Source organism: Ixodes scapularis, unplaced genomic scaffold (assembly GCF_016920785.2).
Source record: "Ixodes scapularis isolate PalLabHiFi unplaced genomic scaffold, ASM1692078v2 PGA_scaffold10__122_contigs__length_95168666, whole genome shotgun sequence".
In the NCBI taxonomy this organism is placed as follows: Eukaryota; Metazoa; Arthropoda; class Arachnida; order Ixodida; family Ixodidae; genus Ixodes; species Ixodes scapularis.
In genome coordinates this window covers 43,654,767-43,681,092 of record NW_024609836.1, presented here as the reverse complement: position 1 = coordinate 43,681,092, position 26,326 = coordinate 43,654,767, and the positions used below count along the sequence as shown (strand labels likewise).

Genomic DNA, 26,326 nt, shown 5'->3' with positions numbered 1-26,326 from the left:
CTGAGTAACAAAATAAATAATTTATCTTTTCGTATATTTAGTGACCCTACTCAAAGTGGTAAATCATATTCGCGCAATTAAATAAATATTATTATTATTATTACCTCCCGCTTAAAAAGAAAAATAAATATTTTTTGGTCATATGATCGAAACAGAAAATTCCTCATTTGCAGTCTCTGAAATAAACCACTTTATCTCCATAAAAATTGAAGACTCATTTTTCTACTGCGTCATCAGTTATCTTGCCTCTAAAAAAAAAAAATAAAAAAAAAAAACAGACAGACACACACACACACACACACACGAAAACACGGATGTTTTATCAGCCAAGAAATGTCTCGGAATCGGGACGGGCATTTCCGATCCGGATCAGGATTTCGAAATCACCCCGGGCGGAAGCTACCTTCCGCTCCCAAACACAGCATTTCAGAAAAAAACAGCAACAAAAAAGTAAATCGCATTGTGAGATTGTTTCCTCCAAGCGTCGCGACGCGGCGCGCGGATCGCCGAATGCGCCGCGCATGCGCCCTACGCGCGGCGCTCTTGATGTCATCAGCGGGTCAAAATGGCGGAAGGGGACCTGAACGTCGACAGCATAATTTCCAGGCTCTTAGAAGGTGAGCAAACTTTAATACCCCGTTTTTTTCGGTTCGTACTGGTGCGATACAACCCCGCGCAGTGTCCGCAGCTTGTTTCACGCTGTGAGACGTTTTCAAAGTCCTAAAATCGTCGTTGCCGGTGTCGGTACCCCACTGCACTTGCTGTCATTGTCAGGTTCTGGGTTGGCGGTTTTCGGTTGCGGCTCCGGCAAAACTCGCCAGTGCTGCCGACTTTTGAAACGCATGGCAGCCCTCGAGCGTCACTCGCGAATGAACGACGCTTGCGTGTTTGCCCTCCGACAGGGACGCCAGCGTGCGATTAATAACCCCTTTTCGTCAGAGGTTGCTAAATCTGACTCGCCCTAGCCGATGCCTTCTCAAAAAGGCGCTGTTTGAGGAATGGCCGAATGTGTCGCGAGCCTGGGAACGTAAAGCCGCCGACGGATTCGCAGCTCTGTTACATCATTTCGAGACGCGTTCTCTTACGCACCGAACCTAATTTGGAAAAGTATAAATAGTAAAAAAGAAAGCCAAAGTGAAGGTGTCTGTCTGAAGGAAGCCCTACCGTAGCGGTGTTTCGTGCACCCGTCTCTGCTCGCCTTCCGGAGAGTGCCTCGCCTTTCCACCGTTTTTTATTTTTGTTTTTATTCCCTAAGATTTTTTTAATTGCGTTCTAGCTTCCGCGGCGTGTGCCTTTAAATGATCTCCTTTTTTGCCCGTCCGTCGAGTCGAAAAAAAATTAAACGCGGCGACGCCGCGCCGTCTGCGACGAAGTTCGATGGGTGTCGTACCGTCGTCGGAGGCTTGCTCCTCGGGTCCCGAGGTTGTTAGGCTTAGCACGTTACCGAGCGGAAAGGCTTTGCGACACGGGGAGAAGGGCTGGCTTGCGTGTGCGTCTGCCGCAGGCCCGTTGTCGAAGAGGCGGCCGGCCCGATTTGTGTGGTCTCTCTCGGCAACTTTTTGTTGGTTAGGTTACTTTCTTGCGTTCCGCTTTTCTGCGTGCCGAGTTTTTAACCTTGAGATGTGTGGCGTCACCGCCGCCCTGTGACGCACGGGCGTGTGCTTGGCATGCAGGAGACCGCTGTCTGCTAAAGTGGTTTGACTTCCACCTGGCTATTCTGGTTCGTTTATCTACTTTTAATTACTCCCGAAGGTTTTGGTCCTCTGGTGCATTTAGGAGAGGAGAAACTTTTTTCTATAACATCCGCTCTGTGTGTAAAGGAATGTAAACGTAATTCCAGCATAACACTTTGTTGTTTTGGTATCACTGTCCTACATAATCGCGATCCTTTTTTATTTTTTTTGTTTATTTTTTTTAATGTCGCGTAACAACAATGCGCACGGTCGTCGTAGCTGCTCGTTGCATGTGGTCTACCTAGTTGGTCCGCTTGAGAGGCGTCTCGACGTACAACTTGGAAAACAAATAATAAAATAAAATAACGGCAATAAAAAAGGGGTACCGACGGCGGAGACAGTCGCTTAGAAGAGACTAATGACGAATTCTGAGGTTTTGCCCTCGACTATTGTTCCTAATTGCTGAAGCTGAACGTCGCAAAATTCTATTCCGAATTTTTTTTTTTTTTTTTTTTTCTTGTTTAGGAAAGGTGCTTTTCTTTGGATCATCTTCAAAACTTTTTTTTTTCTTTTTTTAGAAAGCCTTGTTTGCCAAAACTCGTTTTGTGAGAATCTTGAAGGTTAGGTGATCCTTCCTCCTGTTTGAGAGTAGTCGAGTCCACGATGGGAGACGGATGGGTTCTTTACTCGCCCCCTACCCGGTTTTCTCCTAGGCCCTTTGTAGAAGTTTGTTGCCATTTGGCACTGTAGCTGTTGTTTGTTCCAAGTTCATGGTTGGGGAAGCCCTTTGCACTTGTCAACACTAGGAAGTGACTTAAAAGTGCAAAAAAGGACACGGGGACAAGCAGGAGAGACACACGCAAACATGGTGCTGACTCTGAATTGTTGTTTTCTTGTGTGAAAGAAATCGACAGTCGCTGGTCAACGCTGTGTTTGTGTGTGATGTTTTTTTGTTTTTTTTTCGCGGTTTTATTTTGTTTTGATTATTCACAGACTTGCCCAACAAAGGCGTGCTACGGGTAGTGACTCGTCGAGGTAGGGCTGCCAAGTAGCTTGTAATGGGGCATATATGCACGAATGGGATGTACTGGTACAAACAGGTATCGATGAAACAGGTTCACATGATTGATGTGTTACAGAGGCATGCTTGAAGCACGAATTCGTATGACTTTGGTTGTGACTGTTAATGCAAAACAGGCATTTGCCTCTTTTTTTTTCTTTTCTGGGAGATAAAAGGTGGTGGAAAGTGCCCACAAACCCAAGTGGTAAAGATTGGTGCCCGCCAATACCCTTTCGAAGTGAAGTGCAAAAAAGTTGGTACATCAGGTGTATGCTAAGAGTGCTGTCGTGCAGTGTACAAAAGTTGGATTTTTTTTGTATCGAGTTTCGGAATGTGGGAAATTGGTCTGTAATTCACTGACACGTAAGAAGCTTGAGAACGGCCTCATTCTTGGATATGGTAGTGTTGTGCATCCTCAACACTCTTTTGTGTCTGCACTCTTTTGTTAACATTGATTGAGATGATGGTTAAAACAAACTTCCACAAAAACAATGTGTTGTGAAGAAAAAAAAATTTGGGCAAACAGTTTTTTTCTTTAGTGTGTACATCGAAATCCGGATGCTCTGAAGAAAAAAGTAAAAGTAGCAAAACAGTCTTGACTTGAGAGTGTTGTGCTCTCTGTTCTTTCTTTGTCCACAGAATGGATTTTTTTGCTGTCATTGGTGTTTCATCTTTTTGACGTTGTCGGAGTCCTACTCCCTCACACTTTTAGTTTTGGGCTGTTCTCTTTGTGGTTGACACCCTCTTCTGCGTCTCCCGAAATTAGTGTGCAATATTGAAAAGTAAAGCTTGAAGGAACTAATTATTTTAATAGAATGCATCATAAACTCGAAAACCTGGAATTGCATCTAGAAAAATTAATGAATTGTCAGGGAAAGCATCAGAAAGCTGGCTGAGTTTGAGGAAAATGACAGACGAAATCAGCTGTTGTCCGAGGCATCACTCGGCGGCGTAAGCCACCATCCGAATTACCATATTAAGCAATAACGGCTCAGAGAGTTGCAGAAACCCCCAATTTCTGCATTGTCTTTGTTGGAAAAGTCAGAATTTTGAAGGAGCAATGTAAAGACATTCTTACTTGTACAAAAATCCTAAATTTCTGAAAGAAAAAAAAAAAAGCATTGAATTTTCGAATTTAGTTCCCCCGTATATATAAGACACTTGAGGCACCGTGCGTTGCCGTTGGATGCGGGTGATAAGCTTGGAGTGGGTGTGCGAGTTTGTTATCACTAGCGGCAAGTGTTGCAAGCTTCGCAGCGCTGTTGGATGCATATTTTCTTGAGCCAAATGGAATGCTCAACAAAAACTGGTTTCATTGGCCAACATTTTTTTTTTTTTATCTGATTAGAGGTTAATTGGTATCATTATTGCGAGTAATCAAGAACGGCTTCGTCAATTAGAAGACTGTATGAAGGTGCGGGGAATTAAATGGTATGCTGTAAATGGCTTTATTTTCGTGGGCTCGATGTTTCGAGAATTTTGCGAGGTGGGTTTGGGCGTATTTCGTGGTTGGGGTGGCACGCTCCATGTTTGTTATTGTAGGGTAGTATATTCGCTCTATCTACTTTTTGCGTTATTCAAATCGCTAAATTCGTGAGAACGGACCTTTCCCGGAAAATCCTGTTAGGCCTCCTGTCAATGCCTCGTTGCACCGGACGGCGCAAGGAATTTTGAGGCCCTTCCGACGTGCGTTCCATACATCCTGGAAGTGGCTCAGTTCCGTCTCCCTCACCACTTCTAGTTCAGGACATAGAAAATGGAGTGAGCACATCACAAAGTCGATACATACTCCATTATCGTCCTGCTTTCTTTGTATTCTAAAATTGCAGATTGCTAGACAAACATGAGCTGTTCCTTCTCTTTACGCATACTCCTTCGCATGCCATACATTGGATTGCCGTAGCATATCAGAACGATGATGGAGGGTGCTACATATTTCCGAAATGGTTTGTCGAGTCGTTTACAGTGCAGTGGTGCAATGAGCGTCTGTTAGGCAGCCACCCCTGCCAAAAGATCAGCATAACAAAAAGCGCTGGTGTTCAATACTTATGGGGCCCCGTAAGCAGGCACAGATTTAGAAGTCGTCTGCTGCCGAACGATCGGACAAACATGCCGGTTTGACATACATTCCTGTCACGTAAGCTATTGCTCATTTTGACAAATTGAGATTTTACCATTGCTCTTTGAATCTGTCAGTGGTCACCTTTCTGCTCGGATACTAGGGAAGAAGAAGAGTTTTGTTGTACTTGTTCAAAGCATTGTTCTTTATGGAGACGTTTGTCCAAGCATTCCAGAAGCTCCTCGGCCTCTCAAAATACTGTCAGTTGTGAGCACTCATTACGGTGCCCCCGACGAGTCACACAAGCGCACAAATCCCGAGGTATTGTACGATGCAAAACCGGAATGATTACAGCAGTAGCCTTGTGCCATGGCAGATAGCGAGCATTCGCTGTGCACTCTCCGGGTGGATTCCCGTGTCATTCGCGAAATCCAAGTGATCCCTCCGTGTGCCGCTCGTAGATCTGCAGCTGGTGGAGCACTCGCCGAGCGGCTTCTACCAATCCGTGGGAAAGTGGCGGAGCGCGTTGAGCGATCTTGGAGGATTTATTAATCTGTGCATTTTGAGCGTGTGTTTTTTTGTGTTTTTTTTTGTGTTGCAAATTAATTTTTATCTTGGTCCTGTGTAGGACCGATAGTATTTCAAACAAATTAATTTCTCTATGCCGCTCTATCTAGAGAAGTTTGATCCGTATTTATTTCCTTGCGACATTCCAGTTTCGATATTTGCATAAGAGACGTTGTCGCAACCACGAACGTGATTGCGCTGGCGACGCTCGACAGCTACGAGAATATCGGAGGGATGCAGTGATGTTACTAGCCTAGTTATAAGCTGTTCCAAGGTTGTCGAAGCAATACGACATGGTGCCGACTTGTCGACATTCTCGCCAAACAGCCAGAGTTGCAATCAAGATGTGTAAAAATTCACCTTACTCGGGGGTGTGCTTATTCTTTTGTGAAAGGGTATGTCGATCTGCCTTGTAAGCTAAGGCAGGAAATATGAGCTGTACTCGTCCAGCACGACAACTTTCGTGCTGTATGTGGAGCTGGCAAGGCGTCGAAAAATTCACTGTGGCAGTGGTGGCCGTGCGACTGCTCGGCAATATTATCACTCTAAATTGTTTCTTGTTGCATACCAAGCTTGGCCGAACATTTTGATTACTGACATTCATAAGCGCATCACTAAAGAGGCGTCAAGCTGTTCAAGAGTGGGTCACTCAAAATAAATAAATAAAAACATGCTGGGTCTTGGAGTGGTACTCCTTTGTACAAGTGCACATTTGTTATAAGAATGGTATACCTCTCCTCAAAATTTGTGTTTAACAGACACCATGTGGGTTGGATGTAGGTAGCGAATTCAGTATCCTCGCATGTACTGCTTCTAGTATGTACTCAATCGAGGCTTTTAAGTCCGTTCGAAGGTGTTTTGCAATTTTTGGCTCTAACCGGAAGCACAGCCAGGAAACGTGAAGTTTTGTGTTTGTTTTGCCCGGAAGCCTTTTTTGCAAACACAGCGTCTGCCACAGATACCCGTCTGTTTGCCTGCATTTGCGGAGGCCGTCTGGACGCAGGCAATTTCGGTATCATCCTGCTCATGGAGTGGCCACCACTCCACAAGGCTGCATTCTTGTTGTGACAAGGAATAGTGGAATCGTGCGCGAGAGTGGTCGTGGGGTTGGCAGTAGCAAAGATTCCCACGGATTTTGTACACCTTTGTTCTCTTGTGCCTTCTCTGTGTTGGCATGCTTGGGCATCTGTGATATACTGTAGCCGAAATTATAATAGAATTCCAGGTTAAACTTCTTTGTATGTGCGCACACAGAAATAAATATTTTCAAAATTTGCTAAGCTTCGACGAAGATGTACGGCGTGTCTGCGCTTATCTGCACTTGCTGCATCGGTACCGCTGCTGCAGCAAGTTTTCAGCTTTTTGGACGCCACAGATTAAACTCTCGAACACCCGATAAAAGCTCGTCTGACCTATTCGCGTGGGTGATAAGACACGTCTGCATAACCGGGCTTTAAAAGAATAGATCGTAGTCCTTCCGCGGGGCCGCCTTAATAGCTTCAAGATAATGTGCGGGATTCCCATGCGGCAAGTTAGGATCCCGCTCATGGTGCCCGCAGAGGCTTATGCGGAGCGCAAATTTGTCTGCTTCTTGCTCAGGAGTTGCGATGATGTCCGTCAGGATGCGAAGTTCTTATCGGCTGATTGAAAAAAAATAGTGGGTAAACCTCAAGGCATCTAGCATTGAGGTCTACCCACTATCCTTCCAATCGGAGCTCAGCGTCAGTCCGACGTCACTGCAACCCCTGCTCGAGAAGCACACTTGCTTTTTGCAAAGAAGGCTCCGTTTAACCGAGCTTTCAGTTGCACGGCAAGAGATCCTCTGATGGTCGGAATTGATTCTCAATGCGCTGCCGGGGTGTGCCAGGCACCCTTCGTCAGTTTGGCACGTAAAAACCCCGAATTCAACCTTTTGCATGCGTGGAATGCTTAGTGAAGTTGGTCTATTATTACCTGGAAATTTGCCTCGATGCCGAAGGGCCCGGGCACACCCATGAAGCACGGTGCACGACGGCATTTCCTAAATTTCTCATTAACAGTGATGGAAGTGCTGCACCAATTTGTGCCAATTTGCGCCATGAACGAAAGCCTGCTGCATCCTGCGTCAAAATGCCAATTTCGCTAAGAATTGCGCCGCACCCACACCGAGATGGGCTTAAAGCAAAAAAGTTAATATTTTACTATTGGTTGACTAATTTTCACGAAAGTAGAAGGAAAGAAAAATGGTACGAATATGAATTTCACAGCGTCTCTACTCACCGTATAGTTTGTTTCATCTTATGTCAGAGCACAGTCGAAGGCAGAGATACTAAAAGTGCAACTCACGGGACATTCGCTGCACTTGATTGGTTCAGCCAATAAAATTACACATACAAGGAGGGGACAAATGCCCCATTGTCCTGCTTTGAGGCTGCGAATCAACCAGCCAGAGCCGTTGATGCTGGACATCAGCCTCTCTGGCTGTTTGATCGCCAGCATTATCTCAATTTCCAGTCGATTTCGGGTACTAAGAGTCCCGGGAAAACTCTTATTAAAAAATAGCAGGATTGCCGATTGGGCTACTTTAATAAGACTAGGGATGTCGCGAACCACTCCAGGTTCGAATTCGAAACGTTTCAATATTTTGGAACCAAACAGGTTCGAATTCGAAAAGTTCGAAGTTGTCACGGTTTCTAAAAGTTTGGGTTAGAATATTTCAAATACCTTTTTACCTGAGGTTCGAGAAATTCAAAGATTTCGAACTTTCCTAATTTTAAACTCGAGATTAGAAAAATTTGAGTTTCTTGAGATCTTAATTTTTTAGATTTCAAATTTCTTTGAATCTGAAGTTCGAAATATTCGAAGATTTTGAAATTCTTTGGATGAAAAATTCGAACACTTTAACTTTTTATAGACATAAAGTTCGAAACGGCCAGGGGCGGGCAGGAGGTTGAGGCTCAGAAAAACCGTTTTTCCCCACCCCCTTACACGCTGGTAGTAATCCGATCGAACGCCGCCCGAGTGACGCTGGCATATAGTAAGTTAAGTTTGTAATAGTTCTGGAGGTTTATTTTCCCGGACGGAGGAAACACCTCACAAAAAACACAGAAGCCGACACAACTCGAGGTCGAGGAGAGTTCTGCCGTACCAGTGGCGTCGGAAGATGAAAAACTGGGGAAAAAAGGGGATGGGGGGGGGGGGGGGGGGGGGGGGGCGGAGAGGCTCCAGATCCCAGATATTTTGGACTGTTAAAGAAAACTACAAGAACATCCGCATGTTCGAGCTCATTTTAATCTGAAATTATTTACGCATATGTATAGCTACTGTCGCTCTTCACTGCACAAAAGATCGCGTAGATCAGGGGTCTCAAACATGCGGCCCGCGACTCGGTGGGACGCGGCCCGCAGGCAACCGGCTACGCGTCTTGATTCCCATGTGTCGAGCGCTAGAAATGGCACGCGCTGTATTGATCTCATTCTGCCGATTCATTTTCTCTCGAAATGTCGCTCTGCTCTTTCAACGTATTCACACAGTTTTTACTTATCTGTGTTCATTTAACCTTTCTTTTGCTTTATCTTATGGGGTGAGCTTTTTGTAATGCACAACAATTTCAGTACTCTGCTGCAAGCACGAGCTTTTTGTTGAAAAATGCATATCGGCTGTGCAAACTCTCAATCAGCAGAAGGAAGTGCCAAGAAAGAAAGCTACAAGCTCGGGAATCTCGCCTTAAAAAAAGAAAAAGAAGAAAATATCACCATTAAAAGACAAGTATGGGTGTTGTAACAGAAATCGTCAGGAAAGCAAAAGCTGCCAAATAACTTGTTGTTTTTTAGATAAATGTTCAGCTTGGTTAATTCGTGAGTAAATGGAGCAACAGAACGACTGTGTACTTGCTCTTTTGTTCTATTAAAAATGCTAGCACATTGTTATCCCATCTGATCACGTCCCAAAGTAGTCATATAAAGAAATCACATCTAAAAATTTCACTGACAAAACTGAGTTTACAAAAAGCATAGAGAACGAGGTCTGTTCAATTTTAAATCGTTTGACTCCCCCCCCCGGTCGAACGTTGGCCCACGGCCTTCCCAACGTCTGCTATCTAGCCCCCATGCTCAAAAGAGTTTGAGACCACTGGCGTAGATGGTCATTGTCGGAAACTCGTCAGAAGGCACTACTCGTCGCATGCTTAGTGGTTTAAAAGTTCAAAGCTATGTCTTTCCAACTTAAATAACTGTGCTATTGGTAAAAATTAAAAAAAAAATAATAATAAAGAAATAAATGTGAAAATAAAAAGCTGGAAAAAAAACAAACTATCAAGAACCTGCCGGGAGTGTTGTATTCTTGCATATTCAGAGTCTCAGAACTTCATAACAAGTTGCTCCTTCCAAAATGTGTACAGGCTAAAAGAAACACGTCCCAAAAACGTAAAGCAAAAAAAAAAAAAAAAAAAAAAAAAAAATTTTTATAGACGGGCTGAACTTGAGCAATATTAGAAATCTTCCCCCATGAGTTAATTTATTCCTCAACGTGAAAAAAAACATTATTTTGTATTCTGCAGATGGCAATGATATGTACTGCCTGTGGTGTTAATTTAAATGTGATACCTCAAACAATTCAGACAAAAAAATTAACAAATTTAGGGCATAATTGCCTGCAGATACACATTTGGAAATTTCTCCGAAACTCATCTTGATTAACAATAATTACATCTTAAGACGACATTTACCTAGGCTATACATAGATCATTCTTAAAAAAGTTTAACATCTCTATCATAAATAGCTTCGGCCATAGCGCGCTTCAAATGTGGCACAAACAACAATCGTCAAAAACCCATCGTCTTTCCTCGCTCCTCCGGGAATTTATTTCTTTAAAACTAAGCATGCCAGAACATTGAAATAAACGGCATTGTCTTTCGTAAGGAACACGGCACCGCATGTAATAATTATAGAACAAAAAATTACGAATGTACCTCACTACTTGAATGCTGCAAAATTAGGGCTTGTCGAACTTTCGAACTTGATAAACCAAAAAGATGATGAGTTTCTAACTTATTTATCTCGAGAATTCAAAAAGTTTTATAACTTTTGAATCCTTACAAGTCAAAAGTTCGACGAACTTCATACTTTTACCCTAAAAGTTCGAAGTTTGTCGAAGGGGAGGGAGGAAGAGGAGGACGGGGAGGGAGGGAGGGAGAGACGATTTATTCCAATGAAGTTTTGCGCTATGATTCACTTTTCAAGCATTTTTTAATACCAGTTATAAAATAAACGTGTACCTTTTACACCCTATCTATTTTTATCGCAAACAGTAATAAGTAATAAGCTCAAGTATTAAGGAGGATCTCTTGATCACTATCATAAATGAACTCATTTAGAGGTGCGAAAACTTTTTCATTCTCAAGTGGTACGCTAACGGATGTTGGCATCTGCTCCAAAAGCATAGGTGGCTGCTCCAAACCAATACTTTGCCTGTTACAGAACTTACTACAAAAAGTCAAATGCTGCTTCCTTCACTGCTTTAACAATTGGCCAAATTCTGTAAGAAAAGAGTCGCGAAGGATCGCGATGTCACATTGTTGCGTGACATTTGATGTCGCATGACACCACGACTTTGTATAATGTCACAAGGTCACCTGACCCTGTGACATCACACAACATCGTACTGTGCGATGGTATGTGACGTTGCAGTCACGTGACCTTATGGCTTTGTGCGACATTGCACGGCTAGCCTGATCCCAGCTCTTTCAGAACACGTTTGGTGCTCCCCAGTCTTCATCAGCGCGGTCCTTGTCGGCGCGATCGAGCTAGCGTAATTGTGCCTCTCGTGTCGTCTTTACTTTAGAGAGGTTCCTTCGAACCCCATGACGACAACCCTCGGCAGTTTCTCGCGGCGTGCCGTGTGGGGACGCCCGTCGGGCCGCCGCCGTCGGAGGGCGATTGGGGTGACTGGCTTGGTGATGATGCAGTGCGAGGATGCCGCCCTGGGAAGACGGTGCAGCTGACGGAGGCCGAGGTGCGTGGCCTCTGCCTCAAGTCGAGGGAGATCTTCCTCAGCCAGCCCATCCTGCTCGAGCTCGAGGCACCCCTCAAGATCTGTGGTGAGTGCGGCACGACGGAAGTTTGTGGGCAGCCGGCAACGTTTTTAGATTAGCTCAGTTACGGAACTGCTCATAGACGCTGCTTGCATGAGCCGTACCCCCCTCACTCGCCATGACTCTCCTCCCGTCGTTCGACGTGCCAGACGGCTCTTATGGTAACTGCAGTGTGTTCTGTGGAGTATGTTCGTTTCGAAGCCCAGCATCTAGATGGCGTTACGGCTCTGTTCTGTGGAACACAGTTTCGAAATTGAAATCTAGATGGCACTTCAAACGACGGGTGGGACACGGTAGGGCGTCGTAAATGATATCATTTTGGTTTCGCATCTGGAAGGCTTCAAAATACCCATTAAAGGGACCATGAAATGATTTTAAAATCTAATTTCATCCACCGCACGTCGTAAAAGGTGTGAAAAGAAACACAAAAACACAAAACTAGGGAGCCAAAAAAAATTATTTGCTATAGAACTTTTAAAAGAAAACTGGACTCTTTTGTGACTTCTTTCCTTCGAAAGCTCTGCCTTTTCACTACGATGCCTCCGCAGAAATGGAGTACGTCAGCCGAATCCACGTCGCCTATTGGGTAAGAGCCTACCTCACCAGCACCGCGATCGTAAACAATAAATAGCCGGCGAATGTTTCCTAAAAGTTTTGTTAAATAATATTCAGACCCACATTTTGTAGCATAATTAGAGATGTGTGGCGAAAATTGCCAAATTTGATAATGCTGAGAGCCAAGCGCCATCTATCGTGTGGTAAACAAAGCAACTACTGCGCGTGCGCAGTAGGGCAGGGCTGGCAGGGCCTTCCTCTCAAAACTCTGACTGACTGAACGTTTATTTTTCTACGTGTTCATCTCGCGCGTGCCGACTTCAAGCAGCAAGAAAAAAATGTACTTAAAACAGACCTCGACGAACAAGAACGCTGGATCCACAAACACCCGAAATGAGCGACAACAGCCGCGAATCGCGCTCCGACGAAGCTCTCCGAATATAGGCCTAGCGGGCACTCCGACTCGGCGCAGCGTTGCTTCGTCGCAAGACCGTCTGTCTGCCTGCGACCGGCTGGCGTGCTGAATGGAATATGCCCGCGCTACCCTTGTGGGGTACCCTTGTGGACCCTTCCCGTATAATAGTTTGATCGCTGACCTCAATTTTACGTTAAGAGGTGAGGTCAATCTCTTCCCCTTGTTTTCCGAGGCAGTGTTGACGAACACTCGTCGAAAAGGGACCCTCGTCGATTCTCTCTTCTTGTTTTGTGTGATATAGAGCTGAAATAAACGCTGTATGGATTACCTTCTTAACACGGTATGTACACTTTGTTATTGGTATGCCATTTTTATCCTGACAGACTGCACGTCACTGTCGAGCTGTAACAGTTCGTGAGAGGTATACGTGCAATACCGGTCCAACCTTTCTTTGCCGAGTGTCGCGTCAGTATCGAGTTGCAATCGTAAAAGATCGGTCCCGAAGCGCTTACCAACAGCGCGAATACAGTAAAACCTACCGGCGCACTTCAACTCGTCGCCGCTAATGCTCCCATCTCCTACTGCCGAGAGAAGTTCCGGTTCCGGAAATAGCGTACGTCACGGCTTGTTTTGCGGTCAAGAAAAAGTCGATATTTCATTAATTTTTTGTGTAGAAGTTAATAAACCGAGACGAAAACGGATGCCTGTTCGGCATTCAGTGAACATTGACGGTTTAATGTAAAAGTTATCTGGAAAAAGTAAAAAAGTCATTTCATGGTCCCTTTAAGGAAGCGGAAAATGAAGGTTATTTTGGAACCAGCGTCCGTGCTTTTCGGCGGTGGAACGTCGCGTGTTGTGTAATTTGCGAACCAAACAAGCAGTAAAATCAGAATATTAGGCTTTTTTTTTTTTTCTCTCCTTGTGCAAGCGTTTTGTTATTTCAATTGACATCGTGAAACTTGTTCTAGAACACTGGGAACAAGCTGTACCGCCCCTGCTACAACATTCGATGTCACATTTTCAGTGTTGCTAAAGAGTCTCAATCTCTCGAATCAAATTTCAAAATTTAGTAGCCTCGCAAAAAAAAAAAAAAGTTATTGTTACTTGTAATTTGGGTGACTATAATCCATATTACTAGCTGTGCGCAGTGCTCTCAATGCCACGGACGGGAGGCAGAGAGAAGCCATTTCTGTAAACATTTTGAGTGACGGGCTGCTCTCCTGAGGTGTGAAAAGCAATGTGGGGAAAACACGAGGATCCGAGTAAGAGTGGAATTTCTCCTTTCCTTTTTCTTCAACTGCTAACGTTTCAAAGTCACCCCTGTAGATTTGGTAATGCTGCGTGCACCTATACTCGTCAAATGAAGAAGAAAAAAAGTTTTGCGCATTGCTGCACAAAGCAGTTCTCGCAAGATTTGCTTCTCAGGGGACAAAAGGATTCCTTTGGCATTGAAACGTGTACGTCTTGGTAAAGTAAGATATGGCCAATGTCGAATGCACCTACATATATCCCAATTCACCGCGTAAATGAGGAAATTAGTTACGCTCTGCGTATGTCGGGATTTTTTTACTGCAGTTCTTGAGGCGAATGCAAGTATAGTCAGATATAGTTCAGAGTTGTCTATTAACGTGTTGAATCATTTTTGATTCAAATCATTGACTATCAAATTTTCGGCGGAGCTGCTCTCTTTTGATGATCTCCGGTTCTTCGAGCCTCATGCACACCTTTCAGTCACTGGTACGCAACGTGAACCGAAACTCCTTTGTTCCTTAAAACGGGACACTGAAACGAGGCTTCGTAGGCCTGATTCCATGAGACAAACGAGTGCAGTACAAAGGGGTGCATGTGCAGGGGACATCCACGGCCAGTACACGGACCTGCTGCGGCTGTTTGAGTACGGGGGCTTCCCACCCGAGGCCAACTATTTGTTCCTGGGGGACTATGTGGACCGGGGCAAGCAGTCCCTGGAGACCATCTGCCTCTTGCTGGCCTACAAGATCAAGTACCCCGAGAACTTCTTCCTGCTCCGGGGCAACCACGAGTGCGCCTCCATCAACCGGATATACGGCTTCTACGACGAGTGCAAGCGGCGCTACAACATCAAGCTCTGGAAGACCTTCACCGACTGCTTCAACTGCCTGCCTATCGCCGCCATCATCGACGAGAAGATCTTCTGTTGCCATGGGGGTGAGCTGCAGGCCCGTTGTTGCGCTTGCGTTAAAGCCCCTCGATGAAATTTGTGTTTATTTCCAATACCGACAACCGTGGTTGTGCGAAAGTGTGGTGCAGAGACTATAGAGATATGCATTATATGCATTCATTGGCTTGGGCCTATTGATTTCGAGCTGCGTGAGGCTCGAGCTGGGATTGAGGTGTAAGTGCTAAACATCCTGACCATGGCAAAAGTAGAAAATTGATTTTAGGAGATGCAGTAATCCCCCTAAACATTTGAAAGAGTAGTTGAACCTAAGTGCAAGTTATAATGCAAAGAATGCCAATGCAGGTGACGGGCAGCAGGTATTGTTTTGCACAAAGGCAGCTCTGCCACACAATAAGGAGTATTTCAAAGTTTCAGGTTCACAACGAAAGGGCACCTGGCTTTTTCCCTAACAAGAACTTGTTCTCTTTTTATAAAATGCTAGGAGCCAGCCATACAACCATTCTGGCCTAAAAAAAAAAAAAAATAATAATATATAGAAAAGAAGATGGACGCGAGTAGGGCTCATGGTTAAAATAAGAGTCGTGTTTGGGCCGTGTTCGGGCCGAAATACTCGTCGGTTGGGTGGGGGCTGACACCCACAAACCATAGTCGGACAAGTCAGGTTCAAGTCAATATTTGATCGGGTCGGGCCCTCAAATTCCGGCCCCATCCGATCTCCAAACACAAGCCACGAGAGTTTGCCCGAAGAACAACATTCCATCTTGATATCTCATTTCAACACCGTATTGCTAATCGCTACCAAGAGCTGTGCAGGGCACAGACCTCGTGCTTTGGTGCATATGTCGTTGCTTGCAAGGCCGTCACGAACACGTCAGAAGGGCTTCACTCACATCTTCCTGGCTCAGATAAGCAGGCGGGTGCGCCCGTCGGGTGGGTTTGGGCTGAACTGGTTTTGAGTGAACTGGAAGTTCTTAGGTGTGTCTGCGTTGGCTCATTTTCTAGCCCCGTCCTAATGCTGGTGGAATTTGCTTTCTTTCCAGGTCTGTCACCCGACCTTCAGTCCATGGAACAGATCCGCCGTATCATGAGACCCACAGACGTTCCGGACACGGGTGAGGCTCTCTGGGAGTGATCTGCGTGCGCCCTGCCGATTTTCGGAAGCGGTTGTGTTAGGGAGACGGACTGGTCATTGTTTTCTTTATCTCACTGCTGTTACAGTCTACTCCTGGGAATTCAAGCTGGAAAGGGATGAATATGTTCGTTTGAATCTTAGAAAGATTTTGAGGCCACGGGAGGCCTACAATGAGAGGGTGCTCCATGCATCGCCCTACAGAGCAGCGCTTCATGAACTGTGCTTGGCTCATAACCGTGGTTGCTTTGCTGGATCGAGCATTGCGATGGAATTCTAATATGTCAAATAGAGATGCACTGACCTCTGGAGGGCACTCGGGAGTGAAACCTGATTTTAGCCAACATTTGCGTCCTGGGTGTTTTTCTGAGTATCCGCTTCCTATCGTTTTCACCTCTTAGTAAAAAAAAAAAAAAGGTTTGGTTGCTCACGGAGCATTACTAATTTCCCCCCTTATGTAGAGAATTGAGATATATGTAAGTGCATTTTACATCATTAGATATATGTTATCTTGTCAAGACATACACTTTTCAAATACTGAAAGCCTTGCTTCTTCCTCCGACATCCAAGTCTTGCAAGAATTACTTTGTGCAACATACGAAGATTTCACAAAAATTCATTTTTTCTTGAGGTGGAAACAAGTGTAGATGGTCTTCTGAGTACCCTTTTGCCTCCTGAAAAGGGGCAACCTGGAAAAAATGGCTCCAAGATCATGAGTTTGACCCTTCGTGGACTTAAAGGGCCCATGACACGAATATGGTTGGGATAAATCATTTTAGATTGGGATTTTATTAATAGCACATCATTCAGTGGGCTAAAAAAAAAAAAAAAAAAGGTAAAAAGTCAACAGCCTGTTTTTCAGTGCAAAAATTTGAAAACATAGCGGACTATTTCGTACCTCCTCCCCTTCGTGAGCTCTCTGCCTTTTCACTGTGATACACCCGTGGTCCCAAAAGCGCGTCATTGGGTCCAAACGCACGTCACACGAAACCGGACCTCACTCATGATCCGAACACACTTACATTGTGGTGGAAGCTACGCACTTGCCAGACCAATCAGCCGCCTCCCTTTCATCACCTGACCTTATTCTCTGCGCGTGGGTATACGCGAAGGAGTGGCAAGGAAGGACAGGGCAAAAGTGTGCTGGCCAACGAGCACGTAGCTTCCACAGCACTGTCAGCTTCGGGGGAACGGGTTTGGGAAAGCAACTTTTGTCTGAATTTTGAGCGACTGGCTAATCTTCTAGAGGGACAATGGCTCTGTCCGGGTACACAAACCAGATTCCGAGAGAGAGGGGCCTCCCCTCTTTTCGTTTTCCTGAACTGTTTGGTGGAATGTGCAACTTATGAGTTGAGGAGGAAAGCTGAACAGGAAAAAGTTGAAAAAGCGTTTCATGACCCCTTTAAAAAATTGTATTGTAGTGCAGTTATTGAGACATCTATGTTATGTTATATTTCTGACCACAACGACCGGTCACTTTAGTGTTGTTTGTTGTGTATAGAAATTGGCAGTTGTGATCACCAATTTTCATTGCCAGTTGTGATATATCCGCTTACAGCCAGGGCAGACAGACACATTTTATTCATGATCCCATTTTTGTGCTGTGTACAGAAGAAAAATGCAGATGTAGCCTTCATTGACAATGCATGCAGTGATATGATACATAGAACATACCCCTGCGGACAATATGAGCTGCAACTTCCACTTCGGTTTTTCTGCGTCTGCGATCCCCACAGCTTTCCGTTATTTCTTGACCTGTCGTAGAGTTCGAAGAATAGGACCTAAGCTTTGCGTTCCATCGAACAGTTTGGTCTTTTTCGGAAACTTGACGGTACGTCAAAAAAGATAGAGGACTGCTGCTGCTTACATCGTCTGCGACACTACCACATTGGTACACGTAAATAATCAATTAAACGTTTCGTTCCAAAATAACTTTCCTTAATGGGACACCTAAGTAATAAAATGCTTTTTACCTGGAAAACGAGAAAAGTGAACGCAATATCTATGCCATGAGCATACCTGCCAACTCTCCCGAATTGTCCAGAAGCCTCCCGAATTTTTATCAGATCTCCCGATTGCACGAACACGTACTCAAATCTCCCGAAAAGTGGCTGCCGTAGGTTTTTCTTCATCTTTATGACACCCTATCGCTATAATCACGCATGTGTCAGTGCGATAGAGTTACTTGAGAGTAGGTTTAGGTTACTCCGGCGGGTTACCACGTGACAACTCGGAGCAGCAGCTTAAAACGAGGTAGATTTTCAAACGCCAAGGCACTAAACCTCTTTTACCGAGTAAGTTTGAGCGCATATTGGAACACGGCTTGTATGATCAAAGGTGTGCTAGGCTGCCCTTGGCTTTGTCAGGTCGTCGAATGAAGTCCAGAATGCCGAACTACTCTTTGCGTTTCCCCGAGTTTAGTTAAAACGATCTAGGGCGCTTTCAAAAGCCAAGCAGAAGTACTTGTAAGTATTACTGAGATCATACACGACTGAGATTACATGCTTTGTCGCTTCGCGGAAAGCTGTCAAGTATGGATTTTGTACTACGTGTGCCTGTGGTGTGAACATTTCGCACTGTGGCGAGCCCGATATCATGGTACACATTGCTTCACAAAAGCATCAGGACCATGTTCGTGCCGTAGAAGGGCAGGGCCTCCATCGGCAGTTTCCTCCAAAGCAACTGCGAAGACAGTGTGATCCGTGCAGAGTGCCTCTTCACAAAGTTTCTTGTCAAACTAAAAAAAAAATGTTTTTACCCTTCCTTCTCCCCCTCCGCACAGTGGTCTCCCGAATTTTTATATTGCTAGGTTGGCAGATATGCGTGAGGTGCGATTCGACAGAGCCATACAAGCCTGTCTTCCCCTCCATTTGTGCCTTGCCCACCTTTTTGTGGCAAGAGGAGACTTTAGCTTGGCATGACTATTTTTCTTTTTTTTTTCTCAAAGGTTTGCTTTAGTGGTGGAATTCACCTTGTAAACATTTTAAGGCATAGCTCTCTTCACGTGACTGAGACAAAGATACTTGCCACTGTCGATGATGGACGACAAGTAAGCTAATAACAGTCATGCTTGCGACGCCTTCTTTCGACAGGCGCAGCAAGCAGGCGACGCACTCCACTGAAGGCGGACAACGTGCTTGTCTGATCGCACTCCGTCGTCTGCGTTGTCACCTGCATTGTCATCTGTCGTTAATCGTGTTCCTTGAATTGAAGAACAGACTGAAGTAGCGGAGCCCCCTATTGAGAGTAGCGCTCTATCGTCCTCTCCCTCCCAGGGCTGCTGTGTGACCTGCTGTGGTCGGACCCCGACAAGGACGTCCAGGGCTGGGGGGAGAACGACCGTGGGGTGTCATTCACCTTTGGCGCAGATGTGGTCAGCAAGTTCCTCAACAGACATGACCTCGACTTAATATGCAGGGCACACCAGGTGAGCGGTCTCTCCTCCCGCCGCACTCTGACCTCTTTCTCGTTATTTGTATGTTTTTTTTTTATTTATGCAAAGAGGTGCTACTGTTTGACAAAACTCTCGGAGGCCTGTGCATGCTGCCGACAACTTCGTCGAAGCGGCGGGACAAGTCTTACGCCTTTGTCGTGGAAGCTTACACACAGCGAGTTGTCGCCAGCGTGCTCAAGCCTACGAGAGTTTCGTCACAGTCGCACATCTTTGCAACCGTACAAAGAGGTGCGACTTATACAAATATCTGTCACTTGTATACCAACTTTTCCACGAAACTGGCTCAATATACAGATGTGGGACTTATACAAGGGTGCCAGTTATAGTCCGGAAAATATGGTTTGTCTAAGCGGGCTTAAAAAAGCTGTCAATAGTGCCTTGCTTCTTGTTACATCTGCGCATCTTGCTTCAGGTTACTCCTCTGCTTACGTTTGGCTACTTTCTGTTAGCTTGAGAATCGCTGCCTTCTTTTCTAGTGTTATGGTTGAGTACATTCTGCGCTTCTTAGCGACACTTCGCGGCGGCGAAAGGACAGATGGGGCCACGACGTTTAAGCCAGCGTAGTTCGAAAACACGATTCACCAAAAGAAATGAAAGGCACAAGTCCAATAAGTCCACGACTGCAGAATGGCGAATAAACAAAGCAAAATGGTAAAAATGATGATAATGGATAATGCCGCGCAGCTAAAGAGAAGAAAAAAAAAAAAACCTTGCATAGCGTCACCATGCGGTAGCAGTATTCAATCGAGTAATGCTGCCAAACCAAGTCGATCCATGTGCAGCCAACATAGAATCTAAAATGGCAGCTTCTCGGTAGTGTTTCCCGCTGATCGCTCGCGACGATTTTGTCCGAAAAGTCAGACTTTGGGACTTCAAACTGACCGATATATCGGTCGTAATTATGCACTATTTCTATTCGCGACTCCAGCTGTCTGTAGGTGATTCCACTCGTTTTCCAAAATGGCGGTTATAGTGGGGGTCAGAGATGTGTGCTGGTATACCAGTTGCTGAACCCTGTCTGGATTGCTGGCTTCACTGAGCGACACAAATTATTCCCGCTTATTTCATTTCATTTATTATGCTCTCAGGGCCCGAAGGCATTACAGAGAGGGGTGGAAATATATACATCAATATAAGGTGCACAATAAAAACAAACAAAACACAAGGTACAGAATCGCTATGGAACATTGTTAAGAACATCAGTTATGGCGGTTTTAAAATCAGCAGCGTCAGTAAGGGATACTACGGATGCGGGAAGGCGGTTCCAGTCGACGGAGGTCAGAGGTAGGAAGGAGGCAAAAAAGGTGGAAGTGATGCAGTAGGGGATTCCTACTTTTAGTGGATGATCGGTGCGCGGCGATATGTATGATGGTTCTGAAATTAATAAGGCTCGAAGTGCTGGGTTAGAGTGATAAATTTTGTGAAATAAGCAGAGGCGAGCTATTTTTCTACGAAAGGAGAGGTTGGGCAAATGTAGAGACGCTTTCATGGAGGTGACGCTGGCTGTACGATGATAGTTAGAAAGTATAAAACGTGCGGAGCGATTTTGAATGGATTCAATGGATGATGCTAGGGATACGCCAGGGTTCCAGATAGAGCTTGCATACTCAAGTTTGGTGCGCACTAAAGTTTTATATAGGAGAAGTTTAAGTGAAACAGGGGGCAAGGGAAAAGTTTCTTCTGAGATAGCCTAATAAGCGATTAGCGTTGTTAGCAATTAGCGTTGTTAGTTACGAGGACGCTAGGGTGTTGTGCGCGCAGGTAAATTCTTTATCCTGGAATCAAAAACGGCATTTAGCGTAAAATTCACGCCAGGAGGCACGTTTTCATCCGGGAACGAAACCGAAACTGACTTTCATTTTGGATTGAATTTCTTTATATAGTTGTTAATTTCGGTTTATCACCTAACTCAAGATGCTTCTCATAGTGTAATTCTTAAGCTAAAGAAAATGTTCACGGAAACTTTATTTTGTGATGTACGATTCCGATCCAGGCACTTTAAACGGACACTGTTCAGTGTCCCTTTAAAGACACTGCAAGGTCTTTCTTACAGCTTGGAGCTAACATAAAATATTGAATTTGTTGAACAAAAATCTATGCTGATATTTTTGTGTTACTGCTTGTCACTCAGATAATTGTCATGTAAAATAATGGACTGTGGGCCTTTAATGGGTTCTTGGGCATATAAATGAGTTATAGACAAATCTCACCAAGCGTTCGGCGCATGTGTGACGCCGCCATAAAGCGCGAAACACATGTACGACGAAACCGTCCGATCCGACGTGCGGACTGCCGCAATGACCTTGGGGGGAGGGGGTTTTCGTAGCATCGGAGAGCGTTGAAAACCCTCGCCTCCGACCGTCGTATTGCGCGGTTGGACGTCGGATCGGACAGTTTAGTCGTACATGTGTTTCGCGCTTAACTTCAGTTCATAGGAGGCAGGCAGCAGTGCACAAGACGGCTCGTGCCGCCCCATGCTCCACAGGTGCAGAGCTCCAGCGAGGTTGTTGCACGTGCAGAAAGACTAAAGCTCCCTCCATGCATTGCGGCAGCGGTGGCGTAGTCAAACTGGCTGGTGAGATCGGTCTATTGCTTTAGCATTTATTCTAAGCACAAGAGTAACAAAGTCCAAATTTTAGAAAATGGGTGATTAATTTAGAATACGTTCACAAAACATATAAATTAAGAAACTGTTCTCGCAACAAAAACCTAAAAACAAAATCTGAGTTGGACAGCAAAAGTGTATGTTTTTAAGACAATGCGTGATGTATAGGACTTTATATTAATCCTGTGTTTATGTCTATCTTGAGAATGATTTCAGAGTTTTTCGTATGCTGAAAAGAAAACTGATACCCTCTGTAAAGACTGTTATGGTTGTACTGCATTGGCTAAATTTCTCAGGCAAGTCGCCTGTTGAGGCAGACTAAGTTCTAGGCTGTATAAGCACACACACACCCCAATTTGTTTAAAGGCTATCATGGTTAAATGGCGTATTATTGGGATTGAGGTGTAGCCGACATTACGGCAATTTGTATTATAATGCGATTAAGATATTTTAATTCATAGTTTTTCAAGCTCTAATATAATTTGTTGCTTATGATCTAATTTCAAACGTGCAAACATCTATGGCAATCCAAAATTGGAAAAGTATCATCACAGGTGCCAATTGTAGCATTTTTAATTAACAAGTTATAAAATAAGAATAGGCTAAAATAAACTACATTCTCGCTAGTCTGAGAAATTTGTGTAAAATAGCAATAATTCTGATTAAAGCATAAGGTGCTATCACAGTCGTGACTTTTCACAATCTGCAAAACTTCCGAAGTCGCCACGAATCCTTCTGTGTCAAATGCCCTGAAATACAAAAAGACAATTTTCCCGCTAAATCTAGCGGAGAAACTGAATTTGTTCTCTAAATACAGTGGAGAAACTGAATTTCCTTGCTAAATTTAGCTGGGAGTTGAATTAGTGTTGAGCTAACGTGACATTGATTTTCCTGTGAATTTTAGCGTGGTTACGCCGACGCTGCTCAACCCGGAAACGGGTGCCTAAGAGCTACGCTCTAAAACAATGCAGTGGACCATGTTTTTTGCATTGCAAAGATGAACCTCACATTGCTGGAAGTACAGGCTTTGCCAGCAGATGGAATACCCCATTTCCTTGCGCCTGCGCCTGTTTACGAAAGAGGCCTCCTCGTCCGTTTTTCATGGAAGCAGACGCTGTAGCTAACCACTGATTTCCAGGCGACCAGCAAATGGGCCAGACGTCTTGTTTTGTGTTTCCCATCTGCTTGTTACTACCGAATGTAGATGGCAGCATAGTTACGGAGAGACAGAAGTTACAGTTACGGAGAGACGGAGTCGCTCCATCTGCTTTTGTTTAATGGCTTCCCCTTGTAGGTGAAGTCACTATAAATGCAGAATTGCATTCTTGCTGTGGCTAACTCCGGTTTAGCCTTGAATGGTGAAGCACGCCACGGTCGAAGAGAGCTGACCGGCTGCCAAACACCTGCTTCACAGGCCACACTTTGCAACTGTTGAAGAAAAAAAAAATGAAAACTGAAGAGGCAGGAGAGAGGACTCTGAGACTTTTTGAGAAGACTCCTAGACTCCTTGAGAGAACTCCGAGATGCTTCGAGAGGACTCCGAGACACTTCGAGAGGACTCCGAGACGCTTCTAGAGGACTCCGAGACGCTTCGAGAGGACTCCGAGACGCTTCGAAAGGACTCGGAGACGCTTCGAAAGGACTCGGAGACGCTTCGAAAGGACTCGGAGACGCTTCGAGAGGACTCAGAGACGCTTCGAGAGGACTTGAGACGCTTTGAGAGGACTCCGAGACGCTTCGAGGGGACTTCGAGATGTTTTGAGAGGACTTCACCAGCTTCGAATACTTGGAAAACAAAACAAAAAAAAACAATACAAAATGAGGACACTGTGATGCTAGACTTGGAGTCGCGTGCCTTGAAGTCTGAGACTGGAGTTAGTGTCTGCTGCGTTCCTTTGACTAATAAATAAAAAACAACTGCATTTTTTTTTTCTTTTTTTTTTTTTTTCGGCAGTTACACATACTGGAACTTTGGCATATCATTTCAAACTGACTGCAACATTACATTCTGGTGGGTTTCTGAGCTGTTAATGACACAGTTTATTTTTTGTTGTGGGAAAAGTGCGGTTTGATTTTTCTCGTTTGACGCTACGTTGCCAGCGAGCTGTATGCTGACCGTTGCATTTCTGCCAGGTGGTGGAGGACGGCTACGAGTTCTTTGCCAAGCGCCAACTGGTGACCCTCTTCTCTGCACCCAACTACTGCGGGGAGTTTGACAACGCCGGCGGCATGATGTCTGTCGACGAGACCCTCATGTGCTCCTTCCAGGTGGGTCCTGGCTCTTGACTGTTGCGCCTCTGGGCCGGGGTTGCCGGTATTTGTGGGTCTTGGTTCGATGTGTCACTAACTTTGTGTGGTGTCACAACCATGGTTTGGTGCCCCCTAAACTTGGTTCAGCGCTACGAGCTTGGTTCGCTGTCCCCAAAACATGGTTTGGTGCCTCCAAAACTTGGTTTGGTGGCTCCAGAACTTGGTTCGGTGATGCCAAAACTTGGTTTGGTGACGCCAGAACTTGGTTCGGTGATGCCGGAACTTGGTTCGGTGATGCCAGGACTTAGTTTGGTGACGCCAGGACTTGATTCAATGACACCAGGACTTGGTTCGGTGACGCCAGGACTTGGTTCGGTGACGCCAGGACTTTGTTCGGTGTCCCCAAACAAATTTTTTGGTGTCACAAACTTGTTTTGGTGTAGCAAACTTAATTCATTGTCACTGCCTCGTTTTGGTAACCCCGAATTTCGGTTCAAGGCTACAAGACTTGGCTCGCTGTCAATACCTTGGTTCGGTGTCCCCAAAACCTGTTCTAGTGTCGCAAACTTCGTTCAATGTCACCAACTTGGTTCAGTGTCACAAACATGGTTCAGCGTCACAACATAGGTTCGGCATTTCTGAAACTCAGTTTGGCATGGCTCATAGGTACAGTACATCTTCTCTCTACCCAGATCCTGAAGCCCTCCGAGAAGAAGGCCAAGTACCAGTACGGGGGCCTCAACTCGGGCAGACCCGTGACCCCACCCAGGGGGCCTGTCAAGAAGAAATAGCGGGGCACGCAAGGGCGACAACGAGCAAGCAACCACCACCACCACCACAACACCACTTGCCGGGAAGGGAGACCAGTAGCAGCCGCGGTCTCCTCGTTCAAGCCATGCGCTCCGCCACCTGTTTTCACTCCCCTGCGACTACCCCCTTTTGACTCCCGCAGACTACTACCTTCCAACTCCCCTCCCCCATTCTTTTTTTTTTTTTTTAATTCTTGTTGGTCGTTGCCTTCCTCGGGTTGACCGTCCTGCGTCGCATCAGTGTTCCTTTGCTCTCTCTTATGCAGGTCATTATCTTTTCTTTTTTTTCATTATCATTACTTTCGGAACTGGAGCTTCTTAAAGATGTCCGCCGTTCTTTAATTGTTTGTGCGTCTGCATCCGGTGCTCTTTGTAAGTTTTTTTTTTTTTTACTGCATTTAGCTGAGGGTTGTACTGGTAAAGCTTCTTCTGGAAGCGTCAGTTTAGGCTTGAAACTGAGTTAGAGTTGCCCAGACCATGTTAAATTGTTTACGTTTTCTTAAACTTCTGTGCTTACACGATGCATTGAAACTTTTCTTCCAAACGTTTGCCTAGCTCAAGGCCGCCTTTTGCTCACGATTTCTGCAATCATGTGCAGAGCTGGCGACGTCAATTGCCAACTCTGTGTGTTTTTTTTTTTTTTATTATTGTTTGGATGCTTTAGACTTGCCACACTAACTTTTGAACGTTGAGCAATCGGAGAAGCCGCGTTCGCTCCGATTCCATGCTCCAATCTTTTTCTAGGTTTTTGTTTGCACCATGAATAAGTAGCGTCTACTCTGAGGGTACCCGTTAAGACTAGCACGCCAGTTCGCCACCAAGTTTCATTTTCTTTCCGACAGAAACAGTCCAAGCATTGCGGTCGCGCCCATAACAAAAAAGTTCTTGTTAAAAAAAAATGTTTTCCAGCGAACCGCCGCTGCGCAATCCCCTCTGGAAGACATGCCGCCACGCGTCTGGTTCCCGGAACTTGTAAAGGTGTCGTTTTACCGTTTATCTTTCCCCGTAGCCTCGGTCAGGCCGTCTGCCGTAGGTGCTGCGACGTAGCAGCCTCGAAATACAGCTGGCATTGTAGCATCCATTTTGGAAGAAGAAAAAAAAAAAAAAGAAAAAAAAGCCGGGGAGGTTGTGAGGTGTTTTCTCTGTTCGAGAATCGAAGGTGAATAAAGAGTTGGGAAAAGAACAAGCGGTATTCGCTGTTATTTTGCCTTTGTTCAGCCATGCATGCCTTGCACCTACGTCGACGCCGAACCCCTGCAGCCACCCTGCAGGCGGTCAAGTCGACAGCCATTCGCAGCGAGAGCCGCTGTAAACCACACCGCGTTCGGCTGATAGCAGTTGCTACATATGCCGACAATCGTCTGTTTGTACCAATGGAAGCTCTGCACGCTATTTTTGTTGAGGAATCTGGCATTTAATTTTATTACCCGAAAGTATTTAGAATTAATTTCATTGTACGAGGGGTCATTGATAGTGATTTTAATACCTTTTTATTCTCAAGTTTTGACGGCTACGTAA

At 45.1% G+C, this 26,326-nt stretch overlaps 1 protein-coding gene across 1 annotated transcript; it reads left to right on the top strand.

Annotated features, from left to right (window-relative positions):
• The first annotated feature begins 466 nt into the window (after positions 1-466).
• On the top strand, positions 467-25,991 carry LOC8041609 (serine/threonine-protein phosphatase PP1-beta catalytic subunit). Its single transcript, XM_029992617.4, has 7 exons — positions 467-617; positions 11,305-11,436; positions 14,252-14,587; positions 15,602-15,673; positions 18,966-19,117; positions 23,883-24,017; positions 24,692-25,991. The coding sequence occupies exons 1-7, from the start codon at positions 566-568 to the stop codon at positions 24,788-24,790; spliced, it is 978 nt and encodes a 325-aa protein (XP_029848477.1). The 5' UTR covers positions 467-565; the 3' UTR covers positions 24,791-25,991.
• Positions 25,992-26,326: the final 335 nt, after the last annotated feature.